At 43.1% G+C, this 21064-nt stretch overlaps 1 protein-coding gene across 9 annotated transcripts in view; it reads left to right on the top strand.

Moving 5' to 3' along the window:
• The window catches only part of RALGAPA1 (Ral GTPase activating protein catalytic subunit alpha 1), a 297067-nt gene that overhangs the window by 35464 nt on the left and 240539 nt on the right, over nucleotides 1–21064 (top strand). For all 9 annotated transcript variants that reach the window (XR_013960957.1, XR_013960958.1, XR_013960959.1 and 6 more), the window contains exons 2-4: nucleotides 9804–9914; nucleotides 12576–12625; nucleotides 16326–16383. Coding sequence is in view for 6 of the 9 variants with exons in the window: in XM_080675533.1 (XP_080531659.1) it covers nucleotides 9804–9914; nucleotides 12576–12625; nucleotides 16326–16383 (219 nt within the window). In the remaining 3 variants the exon portion in view is untranslated. The remainder of the gene's footprint in view (nucleotides 1–9803; nucleotides 9915–12575; nucleotides 12626–16325; nucleotides 16384–21064) is intronic.

Below are 21064 nucleotides of genomic sequence, written 5' to 3'. Positions count from 1 at the left end.
TGCAGCCTTTTGGTGTATGGGATGATTCTCCAACGAACTGAGCCACCTGGCCAGGGCTGTTTTCTAGTTTCTTTTATTCATTTATTTTTTGTAATTGATTTTAGAAAGAGCGGGAGAGTGAGAAAGAAAAAAACACACATTGATATAAGAGAAACATTGGTTGCGTCTCGTATGTGGCCCAACCTGGGCATGTGCCCTGACTGAGAATCACACTGGTCACCTTTCTGTGCACTGGACTACGCTCAACAAACTGAGCCACACTGGCCAGGACTGTTTTCTAGTTTTTAAGGTGGAACTTTAGGTTATTGGTTTTGAGATCTTTATTTTTATATAGGCATTTAAAGCTCTAAATTTTTCTCTAAGCATTTTTTTAGCTTGGTGCCATAAGTTTTGATATGTTGTTTTTATTTACATATCACAGTATTTTTTCCCCCTGGATTGGAGTTACTGTATAGAATCCTTTCATTTCAGCCTGATGGACTCCCGTTAGTATTTTTATAGGTTAGGACTACTAGCAACAAATTCTCTCAGATTTTTGGTAACTGTTTATGTCTTAATTTCCCCTTACTTTTTAGAAGGATAGTTTTTGCTGGGTATAAAATTATTGGTTGCCAGCCTTTTTCTTTAAGCTCCTTGATTGCATCATCTGGCCTCCATGTTTTCTAGTGAGAAATCAGGTGATTTTCTATTTTTCTTTCACTTATTTATTATTTTAAAAATTCTTGACAGCCTTACAGATGTCCCCCATTTCTACCCACACTTGTCCCCCTCCAGCCAGCCCTTGTCCCATCCCAGACCTTCACAACACTATTGACAATATCCATGGGCTATGCATATATGTTCTTTAGTTAATCTCCTCCCTCCACCCATCTCTCCCCTCTGAGGTTTGTCATCTTTCCCTTGCACCCATACCTCTGGACCTATTTTGTTTTTCAGTTTATTTTGTTCATTAGATTCTACATATAAGTGAGATCATGTGATATTTCTCTTTCTGTCTGGCTTATTTCACTTAGCATAATAGTCTCCTAGTACATACATCTGTAGCAAAGGGTAAGAAATCCGTTTTTTACAGCCACATATTATTCCATTGTATAAATGTACCACAGCTTTTTTATCCATCCATCAACTAATGGGCACTTAGGCTGTTTCCAGTTCTTAGCTATTGTAAGTAACACTGCTATGAACATAGGGCTACATGTATTATTTCTGATTGGTGTTTCAGGATTCTTAGGATATATTCCCAGGAATGGAATCTCTGGGTCAAGCAGCAGTTTAATTTTTAGATTTTTGAGGAAACTCCACACTGTTTTTCAGTGGCAACATTAGTCTGCATTCCCACCAGCAGTGTACTAGGGTTCCCTTTTCTCCAAATCCTTGCCAGCACTTGTTTGTTGATTTATTGATGGTAGCCACTCTTATGTCTATGTTCATAACCACCTTGAACGTGCCCTATTTCATCTGATGGTAGCCATTCTGGCCTTTAAAGTTTCTGTGAGGATGAATAAAATAAAGAAAAATGTCTAGTTCAGTCCTTATTAATGAGTGGATACTACTCAGTAAAGGATATAGTTTTTTTTCTCCCCATCTTTATATCCATATCAGAATTCCTTTCCTCCTTTACTATATGTTGTAAGGAAAGTAGTTGTTACCAATTTATACTAATTTATGAATGGTGCTTAACTCTTTACACTATGTGATGGAATGATTTACTATTATAAATGCACTTAGTGAACTTTTAGTTATTGTGATTAAGTGAAGAGTTGATATAATCAGCCAATGTAAGTAAAACTACTTTAAAAATATATTTTTATTGGTTTCAGAGAGGAAGGTAGAAGGAAAGATAGAAACATTAATGATGAGAGAGAATCATTGATCGGCTGCCTCCTGCATGCACCCACACTAGGGATTGAGCCTGCAACCCAGGCATGTGCCCCCGACTGGAATCGAACCCAGGACCCTTCAGTCCACAGGCCGACACTCTATCCACTGAGCCAAACCAGCTAGGGTGGTCCTTTAGAGTAGTATTCATACGAGTAGTCTAAATGGTCCTAAAACATTAAATAATTAATCTTAGCCACCTGTGGACTGTGTATTTTTAAATAATTCTTTAAAAATGTCATTCTTCCAGCATGCATTTGATGAAAAATCATTCATTCAATGCTCTGGCCTATTGCCTGAAGTGTGGCTATTCTGGCGTTGTTCATTGTGGACTTCAGAAGAGCTAATTTGGAACCATTTAGTAGCTTTGTGTGACCTGGGCAAGTTACCTAACTTCTCACAGAAATAGTTTATAAAGTTGAGATAATATACCTATTTAAAAAATATATTTCTGGAAAATAAGTAAGATCATGTATGTGTAACTGTATAAGTTCTACCTCCCAAATTCAAAAGTTAAGTAAGAGTAATTACAACTGTTTGCTTTTGTCTTATCCTTATGTGTCTATAAGATATTGTTGTTTTGTCTTTTTATTTGCTTTATTTTTTTTTAAAAAAGTATATTTGTATTGATTTTAGAGAGGAAGGGAAGAGAGGGAGAGATAGAAACATGATGAGAGAGAATCATTGATTGGCTGCCCCTGCACTCCCCCTACTAAGAATTGAGCCTGTAACTCAAGCATTTGCCCTGACCAGGAATCAAATTGTGACATCCTGGTTTATTGGTTGCCGCTCAACCACTGAGCCACGCCGGCCAGGCTTATTTGCTTTATTTTTGATGAAAAAAATCTGTTGTCATTTTATCTTAGTTACTCTATTTGTAATATATATCTTTTTTTCTTCTGGCTGCTTTATTTTAAACCTTCACCTGAGTATATGTTTATTGATTTTAGAGAGAGAAGCAGGGAGAGAGAGAGAGAGAGAGAAATATGGATGTGAGAGAGATGAAACATCAGTTGGTTGCTTCCTGTATACTTCCAAGTGGGGATCAAACCACAACCTTTTTTGGTGCATGGGATGATGCTTCCAACTGACCCACCCAGCCACAGCTCTTCTGGCTGCTTTCAAGATTTTCTTTTCTCACTGGTTTTGAGTTATCTTTCCTATATAATAAAAGCTTAGGTGGCGTCATGCCCTCATGCGATGCCCTTGTGTGACATCATCACAAGATGGGTGCTACAATAGGGCTTCGCACACAGCGGAGGCAGGGCCCAGTGGCCACTCCACGTGGTGAGGCCTGGGGGTCCTGCGGCTCTGTGCGGTGCAGAGGAGGCTGGTCCCGGTGTCTCCGCCGCCTTGCGCAGAGGAGGCAGGTCATGGCAGGGGAGGGCAGTTGTTGGTTATCAGGCCGGCAGGGGAGGGCAGTTGTGGGCGATCAGGCCAGAAGCAGGGGAGGGTAGTTGTGGGCGATCAGGCTGGCAGCAGGGAGGGCAGTTGGGGCCCATCAGGCCGGCAGGGGAGGGCAGTTGTGGGTGATCAGGCCGGCAGGGGAGGGCAGTTGTGGGCGATCAGGCCGGCAGGGGAGGGCAGTTGTGGGTGATCAGGCTGGCAGGGGAGGGCAGTTGTGGGCGGTCAGGCCAGCAGGGGAGCAGTTAGTCCTCAATCAGGCTGGCAGGAGAGTGGTTAGGGGGCGATCAGGCTGGCAGGCAGAAGCGGCTAGGGGCAATCAGGCAGGCAGACAGGTGAGCAGTTAGGAGCCAGCAATCCCAGATTGTGAGAGGGATGTCCAACTGCCAGTGTAGGCCCGAGGGGTCCCAGATTGGAGAGGGTGCAGGCTGGGTTGAGGGACAGCCCCCCTTAACATGTACGAATTTCGTGCACCAGGCCTCTAGTTTAATTATAATGTGCGCTGGTGAATTTTTCTTCACATTTCTTGTTCTTGGGATTTGTTGAGCTTCATGCATATTGGGTTTGTGACTTGAATCATTTGTAAATTATTTCTCCAAATATTTTTCTGCCCTTCTTCCTTGGGTGTTTCAATTATTCGTATGTTAGACCACTTTAAATTGTGTCACAGCTCACCTATATGCTTTTCAATTTTTTTAGATCACTTTTTCTCTTCTGCAGCATCAATTTCCCTCTGGCCACTGGCACCCAGGACCCAGGCTTCCCTCCAGCCACTGGCAGGCACCAGGGACCCGGGCTTCCCTCACAGCCCAGGCTTCATCCGGAAGGTTGTCTGGAAGGAAGTCTGGTCTAATTAGCATGTGACGCCTTTATTATTATAGATGAATTTTCTTGACCTCTGTTCTGGGATACAGTTGAGTTATTTACTTGGAAACAGAACCTTTTGCATCTTGCTTTTTTGCTGTACTAGAGGCCCAATGCATGAAATTCGTGCAAGGGGCTCAACCCTTGCAGGCACAGCGGCTTGCCTTGGCCCTCGCAGCCGCAGTGGCTGCCTCGGCCCTCACAGCTCTGGCTTCATCTGGAAGGTCATCCAGAAGGACGTCTGGAAGGATATCTGGAAGGTTGTTCAGCTGTCCAATCTAATTAGCATAGTACACTTTTTCATTACACTAGAGGCCTGGTGCACGAAATTTGTGCACTGGGGGGTGTCCCTCAGCCCAGCCTGCACCCTCTCCAATCTGGGACCCCTCGGGGGATGTCTGACTGCCAGTTTAGGCCCGATCCAGTCGGACATCCCTTCCAAAATTCAGGACTGTTGGCTCCTAACCACTCGTCTGCCTGCCAGCCTGATAGCCCCCTAACTGCTCCCCTGCTGGCCTGATTGAATCTAACCGCTCCCCTGCCGGCATGATTGACACCTAACCGCTCCCCTGCTGGCACGATCACCCCAACTGCCCTCCCCTGCAGGCCTGTTCGCCCCAACTGCCCTACCCTGCAGGCCTGTTCGCCCCCAACTGCCCTCCCCTGCAGGCCTGTTTGCCCCCAACTGCCCTCCCCTGCTGGCCATCTTGTGATAATGTGAGTTGGCCATCTTGTGATGACATGGGAGCCATCTTGTGACAACGTGGGGGTGGCCATCTTGTGGCGGCCAGCATGTGATGGTATAGGGCGGCCATCTTGTGGTGGCCATCTTGTGATGATGAGGGGGCCATCTTGTGATGCGAGTGTGTGAGGGTCAATTTGCATATTACCTCTTCATTATATAGGAAGCTGAAAAAGATAGAGGTTAAATGGACATTTTATCCAGGCCCTGTGGGGTTCAAATCCCTGACTCTGCTTATGACTAGCTAAATTACTTAAATTCTCTGTGCCTGTTTTCTCATCTATAAAACAGATTTTATGTAACACACTTCTTAGAAAAATGTCTAGCATACAGGAATTATTCAGTTTGTGTTCATTATTTTCCCCCTAGTTCTGTGAAAAGTTAACAGGATGTGTGACAGGTAGGAGTGAAATCGGGGTGTTCTAGATATAGTTGAGATGAAGGAATGTCATTTTGTCTGTCAGTAGGTTATGCAATCTTTTCCAAGGTAAAAATTACCAGGCTACAAAATGAATATAATAAAATTGTAATTATTTTATTAATTACTAGAGGCCTGGTGCATGAATTCATGCGTGGGTGGGGTCCGGCTGTTTCCCTGATGGGGGATAGTCGGGCCAGGCCAGTGTGGAGAAGAGAGGACACAGGAGGTTGGCTGGCTGGCCCCGCCCCTGATTGGGGTGGGGAGGCCAATTGTGAGTGGGGCCAGCCATAGGGAGGGGCCGCGGACTGTTGGCTGGTAGGCCCTGCCCTTGATTGTGGTGTTGGGGACCGATTGGGTGTGGGGCCGCCCCCCTATTTGGCCAGTGTGCTGGCCGCAGTGCACATCATAGCAAACAGTCGTTCTGGTCCTTCTGGTTGCTTGGCTTTTACATATATAGACTAGTGGCCAGGTGCATGAAATTCGTGCGCATTAGTAGGGAATTAGAGGAAATATTTTAGTGTTGCTATTTGCCCTTTCTCTATAATAGAAGTGTCAGAGATGAAAGAAAATTAGTAAAATGTATAGGAAAATCTCCTTCCTGTCAGAGCCTGGGGCACGCCGTGGGACCCAGAGTCAAGTCGCCGCTCACCCGCGTGTGCCTTGAAATCGTGCAAGACCCAGACCCGGCTGGCCCCATCCCCATCAAGCCCTGCAGGGCAGGGGGGCACAGCCTCAGGTCTCCTGTGAAGCCCCACCTGGCGGGGGGCGTAGCCTCAGGTCCCCCGTTAAGCTCCGTCAGGCAGGGGGCGCAGCCTTAGGTCCCCTGGGCCAGCACCAGGCTGGGGGCATGGCCTCAGGTCCCCTGGCACATCCTCAGGTCCCCCGGTCCCGGTGCCAGGTTTGGGGACTTGGCTTCAGGTCCCCTGGCCCAGCTCAGGTCCCCTGTCCCTGGTGCCGGGTCAGGGGGCGTGGCCTGAGGTCCTCTCGCCCAGCCTCGGGTCCCCCAGCCCCGGCGCCAGGGCAGGGAGCACGGCCTCAGGTCCCCCGGCCAGAGGGCGCGATGACCATTTGCATATTAGCTCTTTATTATCCTATCTAATAAAGAGGGAATATGCTAATTGACCCTCACAGCCAATAAGGAGGGAATATGCTAATTGACTGCCCCGCCCTCAAAGATAGCGGCACTCACAGTTAATAAGGAGGGAATATGCTAATTGACTGGCATGCCCTCAAAGATGGAGGTGCCCACAGCAAATAAGGAGGCAATATGCTAATTGACTGCCCCGCCCTCAAAGATGGCGGTGCCCACAGTCAATAAGGAGGGAATATGCTAATTGACAGCTATGCCCTCAAAGATGGCGGTGCTCACAGCCAATAAGGAGAGATATGCTAATTGACTGCCACACCCTTGAAGATGGCGGTGCTTACAGCCACAAGATGGTGGCGCCCAGTCTCCTCAGCCCCTTCTAGGGCCAGGCCCGGCCGCTCCGCGTGCCTCCAGAGTCCCCCAGTCCCTTTAGCCCCCCAGTCACCCAGGGCCGGCCCGAGGTGCAGGCAAGCCTCAGATGGCAACTGCCCAGCCGCCCAGGGCCACCCAAAGCTCAGGTAACCAGGGCAGGCTGAGGCTTGCGCTGCTGGCAGTGGCAGCAGGAGAGGTGTGATGGGGCATCGCCTTCCTCTGATTGCCGAGTCGCCTTCCACCCATGAGGGCTCCCGGACTGTGAGAGGGGCCAGGCCGGGCTAAGGGACCCCCCTCCAGTGCATGAATTTTCATGCACCGGGCCTCTAGTATAGGATAAAACACACTTGAGCACATATGTGCTCAGCACTGTGCTAGGTTTTGGGAATACTAAGGTAGACACAGTTTCTATTTTAAAGAAGCATTAGACTAATCCTAGAAAAAAAGATGAGAATACTTGAAATATAGTTGTTTCTATAAGAGAGAAATATATGGAATCGAAGAGAATAGAGGAGAGGCCATCTATCCCTTCTTTGGCAGAGTAGAGTAAAAGGGAAACAGTCTTGGAAAATTCCATAGATGAGATGTCACTAAGGATTATTTATATTCATAGGAAAAATAATACACAAAAGAGAATTTAAAATGCTATCTGTATATAGGTACTATTTAACTTTATTCTGAAATCTTCCTTTGAGTCTTAGATCAGTCCAATTAATTAATTAATGTTTACCTTTAAGGTGAATTTACTAACAACTAGAGGTCCGGGGCACAAAAATTTGTGCCCTTGGGGGAGGTGGTGTCCCTCAGCCCAGCCTGCACCTTCTCCCAGTCCGGGACCCCTCGGGGGCTGGCAGTCAGACATCCGTCGAGCAGCCCAGGAGTTCTCGGGGAGCGGGCTTAAGCCATCAGTTGGACATCCTTAGCGCTCTCCCGCCACCACCACTGTGCTCCCAGCCATCAGCCCGGCTTGTGGCTGAGCAGAGCTCCCCCTGTGGGAGCGCACTGACCACCAGGGGGCAGCTCTTGTGTTGAGCATCTGCCCCCTGGTGGTCAGTGCGCGTCATAGCGACCGGTCTTTCCTGGTCGTTCCTCTGTTAGGGTCAATTTGCATATTCTTTTATTATATAGTATTAATAGTTTATTCTCCATCTCATTACCGGGTAAAAAAACATCTTTGATTTTCCCCCCTGTGCCTTTTTCAAATTTATTTTTTATTATAAGAGAAATGTGTTTTTCTTAAACAAGCTTTAATAGTAAGGAAGTACATAAAAGTTTTCCATTCCCCTTTTTTCCTCAATCTTCTCACTCCCCTAGAAAATAAGCCAAACAACAAAATGCATGAATACATGCTATACACCTACAGATATCTTGCTTTGAATAATAAATTCAGTCTCCTTAGTTTTTGTTCAGAACATTTTATAACATACCTAAAGACTCCTTTTCCAGTTTCATTTTTATTAAAATGCTCTTAAACTCTAGCCAAAATGAATTAGTTTTTCTGCATCCTATTACACTTCACATGTTCATCACTCTATGTGTTTGTTTATGTGTAGAATGCCCTTCCCGTTCAACCCCACCAGCTCATGTCCAGAGTCCTTCTATCCTTAAAGGTCTTTATAAGGAATACTAGAGGCCTGGTACATGAAATTCGTGCACAGGGAATGGGTCCTCTCAGATCAGCCTGCACCTTCTCCAATCCGGGACCCCTGTGGGATTGGGCCTAAACCGGCAATCTGACATCCCTATCTCAATCTGGGACCACTGGCTCCTAACTGCTCACCTGCCTGCCTGCCTGATCACCCCTAATTGCCCCCCCTGCCAGCCTGGTCTGCCCCAACTGCCCCCACCCCCCGCCAACCTGGTCGCCCCTCACTGACCCCCCCAGCCAGTCTGGTCACCCCTAACTGCCCCCCCCCCCTGCCGGCCTGGTCGCCCCACGCAGCCTGCTGCTCAGTCGTTTGGTTGTCCCTCACTAACCCCCCTGCTGGCCTGGTCCCCCCACACAGCCTGTTAGGTCGTCCGTTCGGTTGTTTTCGTTGCGACCGTTCAGTTGTTTTGGTTGCGATGGTCACTTAGGCTTTTATGTGTATAGATATCCTCAGGCATTTTTTCTTTCTCCATTTTCACCTCTCATTAAGCTTTGAAAGAAATTTTGTATTTCTAAATTGTCATTATACTTTGTAACTTCATTTTCTTTTTTTTTTTTTTTTTAAATATATTTTATTGATTTTTTACAGAGAGGAAGGGAGAGGGATAGAGAGAAACATCGATGAGAGAGAAACATCGATCAGCTGCCTCATGCACACCCCTTACTGGGGATGTGCCCGCAACCATGGTACATGCCCTTGACCGGAATCGAACCTGGGACCTTTCAGTCCACAGGCTGACGCTCTATCCACTGAGCCAAACCGGTTTCGGCTGTAACTTCATTTTCAGATCCTAACACTTTCTACTGTGGGTACAATTATACAGGGGTGGGTACAATACTACAGGGGTGGGCAAAAGTAGGTTTACAGTTGTAATACAAACAAGTAATACAATAATTAGCAATACAAAAATAAACTGTTTCACATACAACTGTAAGCCCACTCTCCTATGCTTAGTTTTGTGTGCCCTTGACTACACTGACAGTTCTTTTAGAGCACTATTATCTGTATTTAAGGTTTACAATACTTAAAGTATTTATTTATAAAACCTGTTGTTAGATACCCATTTACTGAAAACATGTTTTTTAGGCACAATATATTATTACTCGTAGAAATACTGATTTTAAACTGTCTTAAGGGAGAAGTTAGAGGCATATTTGTGAATTCAAAATGGAATTTGACTTCTTTTTTTGGTTTGGTTAATGGTTTTAAATAAGTCTTTCTGTGACATTGTTTTCTTTTGCAAAACAAAGATTATGATGACTAGATAATTTTATAAAATTAAAGCTAAAATTGTTAAAGGAAACTTGCAACTGTCATATCTGCTGAACATAATTGACATATATTTGTAAATTGTAATCACTAAAATTGTTTTCATTTATTTTTCAGAGAATGCGGAGTCTATCGATCTTAAACAGTTTTTTGACCAACATTTTTCACATATTTATTATGTGTTCTTTGAGAATTTCGTGACTATTGAAGCTAGTCTTAAACAGAAAGGTAAGATGTTAAAAATTGATTCTAGTTTATGTTGATGTTTCCAGTAATTGTCATATATTTTCTTTTCTTTTTTTTTTAAAATAAATCTTTAGTGTTCAGATTATTACGGTTGTTCCTCTTTTTTCCCCATAGCTCCCCTCCACCCGGTTCCCACCCCATCCCATGCCCTTACCGCCCCCCCACCAACTGTCCTCGTCCATAGGTGTAAGATTTTTGTCCAATCTCTTCCCATACCCTCCACACCCCCTTCCCCCCTGAGAATTGTCAGTCCACTCCCTTTCTGTGCCCCTGATTCTATTATATTCACCAGTTTATTCTGTTCATCAGATTTTATTCACTTGATATTTAGATTCACTTGTTGATAGATATGTATTTGTTGTCACTTTGTTGTTCATAATTTTTATCTTTACCTTTTTCTTCCTCTTCTTAGAGAATACCCTTTAGCATTTCATATAATACTGGTTTGGCGGTGATGAACTCCTTTAGCTTTTTCTTATCTGTGAAGCTCTTTATCTTACCTTCAATTCTGAATGATAGCTTTGCTGGGTAGAGTAATCTGGGTTGTAGGTTCTTGCTATTCATCACTTTGTATATTTCTTGCCACTCCCTTCTGGCCTGCAAAGTTTCTGTTGAGAAATATGCTGACAATTGTATGGGTACTCCCTTGTAGGTAACTAACTGTTTTTCTCTTGCTGCTTTTAATATTCTCTCTTTGTCTTCTGCCCTTGGCATTTTAATTATGATGTGTCTTGGTGTGGTTCTCTTTGGATTCCTCTTGTTTGAGGTTCTCTGCACTTCCTGGACTTGTAAGTCTATTTCTTTCACCAGGTAGGGGAAGTTTTCTGTCATTATTTCTTCTAATAGGTTTTCAATATCTTGCTCTCTCTCTTCTTCTGGCACCCCAATAATTCGGATGTTGGTATGCTTGAAGTTGTCCCAGAGGCTCCTTGCACTATCTTCATATTTTTGGATTCTTTTTTTCTTTTTGCTCTTGCGGTTGGGTGTTTTTTGCTTCTGAGTATTTCAAATCTTTGACTTGATTCTTGGGACCTGCTGTTGGATCTCTGTATGTTATTCTTTATTTCAGTCAGTGTATGCTTAATTTCTGATTGTACTGGGTAGCTGCTAAGTCTCCTTGAGTTGATAGAGTGGCCTTTTGTAGTAGGTGTCCTATAGGGCCCAGTGGCTCAGCCTCGCCAGTCACCTGTGGTGGACACTCTTGGTGGGCCCCTTTGTGGGCTGTTTGCACAGTCTTGTTGTAGTTAACCCCTAATTGTTGTTGGTATCACTGGGAGGAATTGACCTCCAGGCCAACTGGCTGTGATGACCAGCTGTGTCTACACTGGAAGATCTGTTGCACAGGAGACACCTTTATGGGTAAGGACTTGCTTCAGTGGGGCTTTGGTGCTCACTGAGTCTGCCCCTGGAGTGTGTCTCTTATGGATGTGAAGAGTTGTAATCTGTTATGGCCTCACTCTGAGCACTGGGTACACTGGCTCTTGGATCTCCAAGGCGGTACAAGGTCAGCCACTTTCTGGGGCCTCCCAGCACGAGCTACAGAGACATCTGCAGATTCCTCCTCTTTGTATGGGGTTTGGAAGTGCCCAGACGAGGCCCAGCTGCAGTTTGACAAGTTTTAGGCGAAAGGACCAGCCATTCATATGCAAAAGCCAATGCTCACAGCTTTGGTGGGGCAGGATCTCTGGGAATCACCAGGGCAGAGCAAACAGCAATGGCTGCCAGTCAGCCCTGAACTGGAGAAGTTCCCAGTTCTCTGTGTCCCGTGCCCCCGTGCAGGAACAATGATCGCTACGAGCACCTCTAAGGGTAAGCCGCCCTCGTGTTCCTGTCCCGATGCCAGACAGTCTTTTCTCCCCGTGTGTGCCTTGGTCCCCCAGAGTCTCGCCCGGAACTTGAGTTCAGAGCAAGCGGGAGCTTGTATCTCCCTCCCGGTTAAAAGAGCAGCACATCCATGTGCCAGCACTTTCCACTCCTACGCACCTCTTACCAGTCTCAATGCGTTTTCTTCACCTCTCTAGTTGTGGAACTTCCACTCAGCCAGCCGCAGTTCTGGGTGGTAGTTGTTCTGCCGTTTAGTTGTGGTTTTGATGTGGTTGTGAGAGGCAGCAAGCATAGGTGATTACCTATGCCGCCATCTTGGTTCTTCTCCCCAATTGTCATATATTTTCACTTTAAAATAGACTCTTGGACATTGGCTTTTTTTTTTTTTTTTTTTTGGCAGACAGCTTTTAATACTCATTGCACAGCTATTATTTTGAAAAGGCTTAGGAGATTTGCTTTTTTCCTGGAATGATTTGCTTGTTTCCTCACATTCTTTGGTCTGCCCTAGAGGCATGTATCAGGTTTGAGCAGTCATTTTCATATTTTCAGTTTCAGAGTTCATTTAAAGTTTTCCACAATATATTATAACTTGTTTTTAGACATAAATATGTGTAGTCTAAATTTAGTTGTTGAAAAAGAGTAGACAGAGATGCTGTGATCCTGTGTTCACATTGAACAGAGTATACTTTAACCATTTTATTTAAAAAAAAGTCACAGAAAAATCTTTAGTGCAAGAGATATTTTAGACTATTTAAGTGGTTGTTAACAGTGAGGATAAAATGATAATGTTTAAAATATTTTTCTGTAAAAATGTTTTAGGTCACAAGTCTCAAAGGGAGGAATTGGATGCTATACTTTTTATTTTTGAGGTAAGAACCTGCTAATCTTTCTTTTTTACAAAAGTGGTACCTGGAACATACAAAGGAATGTATTGAACTATAAACTATAAAAACACTGTGGCCTGGCTGGTATTGTTCAATGGTTGAATGTCAGCCTATAAACCAGGAGGTCATAGTTCGAATCCCGGTCAGGGAACATTCCTGGGTTACGGGCTCCATCCCCAGTGTGGGGTTTGCGGAAGGCAGCTAATCAGTGATTCTCTCTCATCATTGATGTTTCTATCTCTCCCGTTCCCTTCCTCACTGAAATCAATACAAATATATTAAATAAGTAAAATACTGAATCTGCTGTGCTTTTCAAAAACTGAATTACGTTTTTAACCTAAAAAATATACCTGACTTAAATCTTAATTATTTTTGAGGTACATACATTATTTTTAAGTATAGATACAATTATGTTTTTACACATTTGACACCAGGAAATTGGTGTGTGTGTGTGTGTGTGTGTGTGTGTGTGTGTGTAATGTGTTTGTAAACAATGAAAATTTTAATTTGAGGGAGGTTTACACAAATGGAGGTTTTTAAAAAGAATATTTTTAGTGATCCTAGAGAGAGGAACGGGGAGAGAGGGAGAGAGAGAAACATTGACCAGCTGCCTCCTATACGCCACCTATCAGGGGATTGAGTCCACAACCCTGGCATGTGCCCTGACTAGGAATTGAACCAACAACCCTTCCGTGCATGGGATGAAGCTATTCCATACCAACTGAGCCATACCTTCCAGGGTTTTTTGAAATTCTAAAACATTCTTACCCGAGAGGATAACTTTATGGAACTGTTATATACCTAAGGAATTTATAGTTTCTACTTTAACTGCTTTTCATTGCAAATTTGTATAAAACGGTTTTAAATATTTTATAAACTATTGTCCTATATTATTTTGGAGTGGTGTAGGACAAGTCTTTATTGCTAAATAAACAGAAGGAAACAACAACATTTGATACTTTCTTAAAATTTGTGTTTTATTTTTACCACATTAATAAAAATTAGGGTGCCCTCACCCCCACCCACTGCGTGCCTGCTTTAAAAATAACGTCTTGCTCTTCCTTCTGTCTTTGAAATCAAACAGTGATAGGAGTTTTCTGATCTTTATCCAGAATTCAGAGATCTGGAGAAAGTCAGGTTTAGACCTTGTGATTTGAAAGGCATAGTAAAGAATTTGGAAATCACTTTATAAAGATTGAGCTGTTCTTTGTGCAGTGAATTAAAGATAATTCATTGTTTTGTATTTTGATATAGCTTAGAAGAATTTGAGCAATCTGATATTTCGCTTAGCTGTTGATTTATATTGATTTAGTCACAGCTAGAAAAAGAAAGTTGTTTTGTTTTTTTTCAGGGTTCCAGAGGGAAGTAACTGATGTTGGTACTTGTCCTGCATTTAATTTCATTAGTCATTAACCCTGAAGAATTCACTCTAATTTACCTCCTCAAGTGTTTGCATGAATTGTTCACAAGGCAAATATTAAGACATAGATGTTTTGGGAAAGAATAAAAGTAGCCACAGAGTAAGCAAGATGATAATTGCTAGAAAGTGTTCCTTCAGACATTCATGCTTGCTTTATATTCAGGAAACTGAAATGATTAATAAGTTAATAGAAGCTTTTCAGGGTATTTCTTTTATTAAAAAGTAATATTTATTTTTCTATGTATAATATACAGGGTATCCCCAAAATTTATACACACTTTAACAGCTGATAGCTCAATTTTAAAAATGAAATGTATTTTAATAAACATTACCTTCATAATTATTTAAAGTTTATGTATACATTTTTTGGTACACCCTATATACTGATTATTTTTTAAACAGTAATCTTTGTCTTTAATGAATCACTAAATTTTATTAGGAAAGAATAATGTTAGATACAGGGTTTTCATCTTTTGAAAAAAAATTTAATTTGTGTGCTGTGTTTTCTACTTATAATGGAGACAATGAATATTATTCCTTTAGAGACTAATGATAAATTTTTTTAATGAAGACATTATAAAGTGATCTCTTCCTTTTGGAATAGAAAACTTCATTATGTAATATTAATAACATGGTGTAAGATGTTTACTGTGCAGTTAAGAGCACACAAAATTTCATTCATTTTTATATTAACCACATAAAAACATGTAGACATGTTCATTTACATATTATGAGGGGTTAAATCTAAATTATAATTTCATAGTCATAATTTAGGAATGCTTTTGAATAGTCACAAACTTCTTTACAAAATAATTTTATTGTTTTTCAAAATAATTATAATTATGCAATTGTTGGCTCGCTATGAGAGAAATATGAGGAGGGCAAAGGTAAAGAAGTTTATGTATCTCATGTGAGACCAGCATTGATCTGTGAAGAACTTTGTAATTTCTTCATCATCTTCTTGTGTGAGATCATATGAGAGAAGAGTTAAATATGTATACTATCCTTTGAGCAGAATAGTATAAAAGCACAAATTTTAGAAATAGGCATATCTTTTGCTTTCTTTTCTTTTTTAAAAGATATGTTTTTTATTGATATTTTAGACAGAGAGAAAGGGAGAGGGAGAGAAGATAGAAACGTTGATCGGCTGCCTTCTGCATGCCCCTCTCTGGGGATTGGGCCTGCAACCTGGGCATATGCCTTGACCTAGAATCGAACCAGTAACCTCTTGGTGCGTGGGATGACACTCAATCCACTAAGCCATACCGGCCGGGTTCTTTTACTTTCTAACCTAAGCACATTACTTAACCCATGTTCTAATTTGTTAAATGGGATTAAAAAACTCTTTTTAGGTTGGTTGTGAAGATTAATAAGGTACAGTTATATAAAGTGTCTAGTTTAGTATTTAGCCTTTATGAACATCCAGTTAATGGTGTTTCTAATAACTACAGTAGTAAGAGCAGCAGTAACACCAAACACACACAAATGTCATTCAGTAAGTAGAGTACTGAGAGCTTAGTCAGCAGCATAGTACATAACAGCAGCTGAGGATTTAGAATAATTCACACATATGCAACACGTAAAAGAAATTAAAGGCAATATTTGAAAGTATTATATGTAAAAAGTGTTTATTTCCAATTATAGAAACCTATATTAGCTTAACTAAATAGCTCTTTTGAATTTAAAAATTTTGTTCTTCAGCCTATAGTTATCATAAAATATAAGTGCCTTTGGGTTCACATACATTAACTTAGTATAAATATTTCATGGGATTTTTGTGAAATCAAAATATTTCCTCATGATTTATTAAAACAGCAGAAAGAATTACTTGAAGAGAGAAAATGTCACAAATCTTAATATCTGAAAGAATTTAAAAATTTATCAGTAATATCCACAGTGCAGAAATTCTAAGAATAGTAAATAAGCATTTTGAAATATATTGCAGTTAGTATTTAATCACTATGGAGAAATACATTTACTTTCCACATGGTAAACGTTAAAATTAATTTGCTATTTCATGTCTTTGTTAGCATAGTTTGTTGTTTTGGGGGTTTTCAAATATTGACTGTATGCCATTTCGGAAATAATGCCAGTATTATCAGCTTAGCTCAAAGACTAACTTGTATTTGTAATACTATCTTTTACCTAAGAAACTCTTAAAGCTTTAGTGTAAGCTCTTTAATTTTTCATGTTTCACAGAATGTGAACTCATTCCTTGCTTTTCATTCTTTTTTCTTTGTTGTTTTATTATATGTTGATTTTTAGAAAATTTTGCAACTTCTTCCAGAAAGAATTCATCAGCGATGGCAATTTCATAGTATTGGTAAGTAATTTAAATGTGTATTTCACATTTGAAATAAATGATAATATAAGAAAATGCTTTTCATTTGATTGGTCATTACTTGAAATTAATTCGTATTTATGCTTTAGTAAAAACAAAATAAATGATACAGGACTAGACTTATCCTATCTAATAAAGAGGGAATATGCTAATTGACTATCACACCCTCACAAAGATGGTGGCGCCCACAGCCAATAAGGAGGGAATATGCTAATTGACTGCCACATCCTCAAAGATGGCAGCGCCCATAGCCACAAGATGGCAGCGCCCAGTCCCCTCAGCCCCGCTGGGGCAGCAGGCGTGCAGCATGCTGGGCCCGCCCCCTGGCAGGTCCGTCACTCCGTGCACCTGCCTCTGGAGTCCCCCAGTTCCCTCATCCCCCAGCCGCCCAGGGCCGGTCTGAGGTGCAGGCAAGCCTCAGATGTCGGCTGCCCAGCCGCCCAGGGCCGGCCCAAGGGACGACCAAACAACTAAACAAGCAGGCTGCATGGGGCAACCAGGCCAGGAGGGGGGATAATGAGGGATGACCAAACGACTGAACAAACAGGCTGCGTGAGGTGACCAGGCCATCGGGGTTAGTGAGGTACTACCAAACGGCTGAACAAGCAGGCTGTGTGGGGAGACCAGGCCGACGGGGGGGCCGTGAGGGACGACCAGGCTGGCATGGGGGGCAGTTGGGGGTGACCAGGCCAGCAGGGGGGGGCAGTTGGGGGTGACCAGGCTGGTGGGGGGTGGCAGTTGGGGGCGATTAGGCTGGCAGGGGGGGAAGTTAGGGGTGACCAGGCCAGCAGAGGAGGGTAGTTGGGGGCGACCAGGCCAGCGGGGGGAGGACAGTTGGGAACAACCTGGCAGGTAGGCAGGTGAGCGATTAGGAGCCTGTGGTCCAGGATTATTAGAGGGTTGTCCGACGGCCAGTCTAGACCCCCTGAGGGGTCCCGGATTGAAGAGGGTGCAGGCTGGGCTGAGGGGATACCCCACCCCCCAGTGCACAGATTTCGTGCACCGGGCCTCTAGTTAGGAATAAAAGAAAAAAAACAGATGAATGACTTCCTGTCAAAATGGTACATTACATTTCTTTGTTCCACCTTTTTATTAAAAAAAAATATTTTTATTGATTTCAGAGAGAAAGGGAGAGGGAGATTAAAAAAATCCTATATAATAAAAGGCTAATATGCAAATAAACCCATTGGCAAACAGCTGGTTGCTATGACACACACAGACCACCAGGGGCAGATGCTAAACGCAGGAGCTGCCCCCGGTGGTCAGTGTGCTCCCACAGGGGAAGTGCCATTCAGCCAGAAGCCCTGAGCTGGGCTCATGGCTGGCGAGCGCAGCGGTGGTGGCGGGAGCCTCTCCTGCCTACCTCTGTTGTAGGCGGGTGGTAAGGAGTCCCGGACTGTGAGAACCCCGGACTGTGAGAGGGATGGGCCTAAGCCGGCAGGCAGACATCCCCCAAGGGGTCCCGGACTGCGAGAGGGTGCAGGCTGTGCTGAGGAGACCCCTCACCCCGCGCAGTGCACGAATCTCGTGCACCAGGCCTCTAGTCAATGATAAAAGAGAATCACCGATTGGCTGCCTCCTGCTCGCCCCTCTTTGGGGATAGAGCCCACACCCCAGGCATGCGCCCTGGCCAGAAATTAAACAATGGTTGACACTCAACCACTGAGCCAGGCTGGTTGGGTTGTTTCATCTGTTCTTGTACTCTGAATACATTAACAATGATGGTGATATTATAACACCAAATAATAATAATAATAATGATGATAATAATAATAATAGGCTCAGCATCAAAATAAATATCTTTGTGAATCAGGAATGGAAAGGTAATGCAAAGTGCCAAGTAGAGCAGAAGCAATGGCTCCAGGTTTGAAAGCAAGCAGTGTCAACTGGTAGTTTGCCCCACACAAAAAAGGGGAGAACTAGAGTTAAGCTTTCTGCTTGAAAGGTCAAGAGGGAGCTTTCCAGATTATGGAACAAAGCTGAAAAGAAAATTGGGGCGGGGCGGTGGGGGAAGGGAACCTTGCTGTGGAGACCAAGCAGATAGGAGGTCACAGACTTTCTGTTACCAGGTACTAAACCAAGATGCTTCACTGATTTTGAGTCTGGTTCTGTAACAATTGCAGTATCACAGTGCTCTCAGGTGTCATAATAAGACACTTGCCCCCCTCATATTCCAGAGGAATTTGCAGGTAGGCAATTACTGGCTTTGGTTCACTGTCTCAATGATATCAGGACTGATTGCTAGTGATTCTCATGACCGTTTTCATGGGGAATATATAGACAGCTACCAGAACTATATTGTTAAAGTAGAATGTTATAACCCTTATGTTCATGTGTAAAATTCATGTTTCTTTCTCTTTAAAAATGAGTCAGATTTATTTAGGCCCTAGGTTTCTTAATTAGTTATAGCAAATGAAATCTCTGAGACTTTGTAATCTATCCCAATTAGCAATTCCAGAAAAAAAGAACTCTGGACATATAGAAAAGATATTAATACAGGGGCTAAAATTCTAAAATAGAGCCTTTTGGAATAAACTTTTTAGATAAAAGTTTTAGACTGAAAATGATGCATCTATCTACCTAATAAAAGGGTAACATGCTAATTGACCGTACCTTTGCGATGCCCACCAGCCAATCAGGAGTGAGTATGCAAATTAACCCAACAAAGATGGAGAGTTAATTTGCATATGCAGGTGCAGAGCAGCCGGGGACGGGGCGGGATGCTTTTGTCATCACCATGGCGACGACGCAGGCGTTCCGCACCACCCCAGCCGCTCTGCGCCTCTGGGCAGCGTGGGAAGGCAGAAAGGTGGCTCCGGGCCACAGCAGAAAGGCTGCTCCGGGCAGAGCGAAGGTGGTTCCAGCACCTAGGGGAACAAAGGCCCATTGCACAAATCTTCATTTGTGCATCAGACCACTAGTAATACATAAAGAACTCTTATAACTCAATAATAAGATTAGTCAAATTTTAAAAATAGGCAAAATATTTGAATGGGCATTATACCAAAGAAGACATATGAATTGCTAAATAGGTGCTCAAAAGAATAGTGAAATACTATTTTGTATCTTATATAAATGTCCTTGAAGGTTATCTATGAAGCAACTTGTAGAGACATTTGAACTTCAGAAGTTTACTGTGTCTCCTAAGGAATCTCCATAGGACCTGTGGGCTATCTAGTTATGATTTATAATCTATATATGTAAAAGCCTAAGTGACTGAACGACTGGTCGCTATGACATGCACTGACCACCAGGGTGCACTCAACGCAGGAGTTGCCCCCTGGTGGTCAGTGCACTCCCACAGTGGGAGCGCCACTCAGCTGACAGATGGGCACCAGATGCAGGACTCAGGGCTGGCGAGCACCGCTGCAGTGGCACGAGCCTCTCCCGATTGGGAATGACTGGGCGCGAGCCCGCGGCAGGCGCAGCGGGTCCGGGATGAACAGGAGCAGCGGGCAGGAGCTGCAGGCGGAGTTGCACTGCCGGTTTCAGCCCAATCCTGCAGGCCATGCTGAGGGACCTCACTGGTGCACGAATTCGTGCACCTGGCCTCTAGTATTCCAATAAATGTCTAACTTTTTATACATAGTGGTTATTTTTTTTTTGTCACTCTGAAGAATGCTAAAACTCTTCCTTTTTGTCTTATATATATAAAGGAAACTAAATCAGGAACTCTAGTTGATTTTCATTCATTTGAAAATACTTTCTAATATTCCATTTGGTTTCTTTGACCTATACTTAAGAGTGTTTTTCTTTTTTAACTTCTCAAATACTTGATATTACCCTAGATTTTTTTCTGTATGATTTCTAACAATTCTTTTGTGGTTAGAAAACACACTTTATATAATATTGCTGCTTTTAATGTTTTTGAGATATTTTGTGGCTCAGAATATAGTATCTCCTAGAGAACGTTACATTGTGCTTGAGAATGTGTATTCTCTATTCATTTAAAATATTACATTAATATATGGCAATGATATGATTATCTATAATAATAAAAGCACAGTATGCTAATTAGACTGGACAGCTGAATGACCTCCTTGATGTCATTTTGGGCATCCTTCTGGACAAAGCTGCTGCAGCAGGGGCTGAGCCAGAGGCATTTAGGGGAGATCAGGCAGGCAGGCGAGCCGTTAGGAGCAATCAGGCAGGCAGACAAGCAGTTAAGGGCAATCAGGCAGGCAGGCAGAGTGGTTAGGGGCAATTAGGCAGGCAGGCAGAGTGGTTAGGGGTGATCAGGCAGGCAGGCAGGCGAGTGGTTAGGAGCCAGTGGTCCTGGATTGCGAGAGGGATGTCTGACTGCGGGATCTGGCCTAAACTGGCAGTTAGACATCCCCCGAGGGGTCCCAGATTGTGAGAGGGTGCAGGCTGGGCTTAGGGGCAACCTCCTCCCTCCTCCCCCCTCCCCCGCCCCCGTGCATGAATTTTGTGCACTGGGCCTCTAGTTGAAGAAGAATAAAGGATTTGAGTAAATGGAATCTCAGTATTCATGGATGATAGACTGGATAGTGTAAAGATAACAATTTTCATTCAGAATTCCTATAGAGACTTTTTAATGTAGCCTGAGATGTTTATCCTAAAATTTATGTGGAAAATTAAAGTCAAAGTGACTTGGAAGAATAGCAATTGGGAGGGGGAGGATGGTGTTGTTGGATATTTCTAT

Source organism: Plecotus auritus (assembly GCF_963455305.1).
Source record: "Plecotus auritus genome assembly, chromosome: 1".
Lineage (NCBI taxonomy): Eukaryota > Metazoa > Chordata > Mammalia > Chiroptera > Vespertilionidae > Plecotus > Plecotus auritus.
The sequence above is the reverse complement of the archived record's forward strand: the minus strand, read 5'-3'. Positions and strand labels throughout refer to the sequence as shown.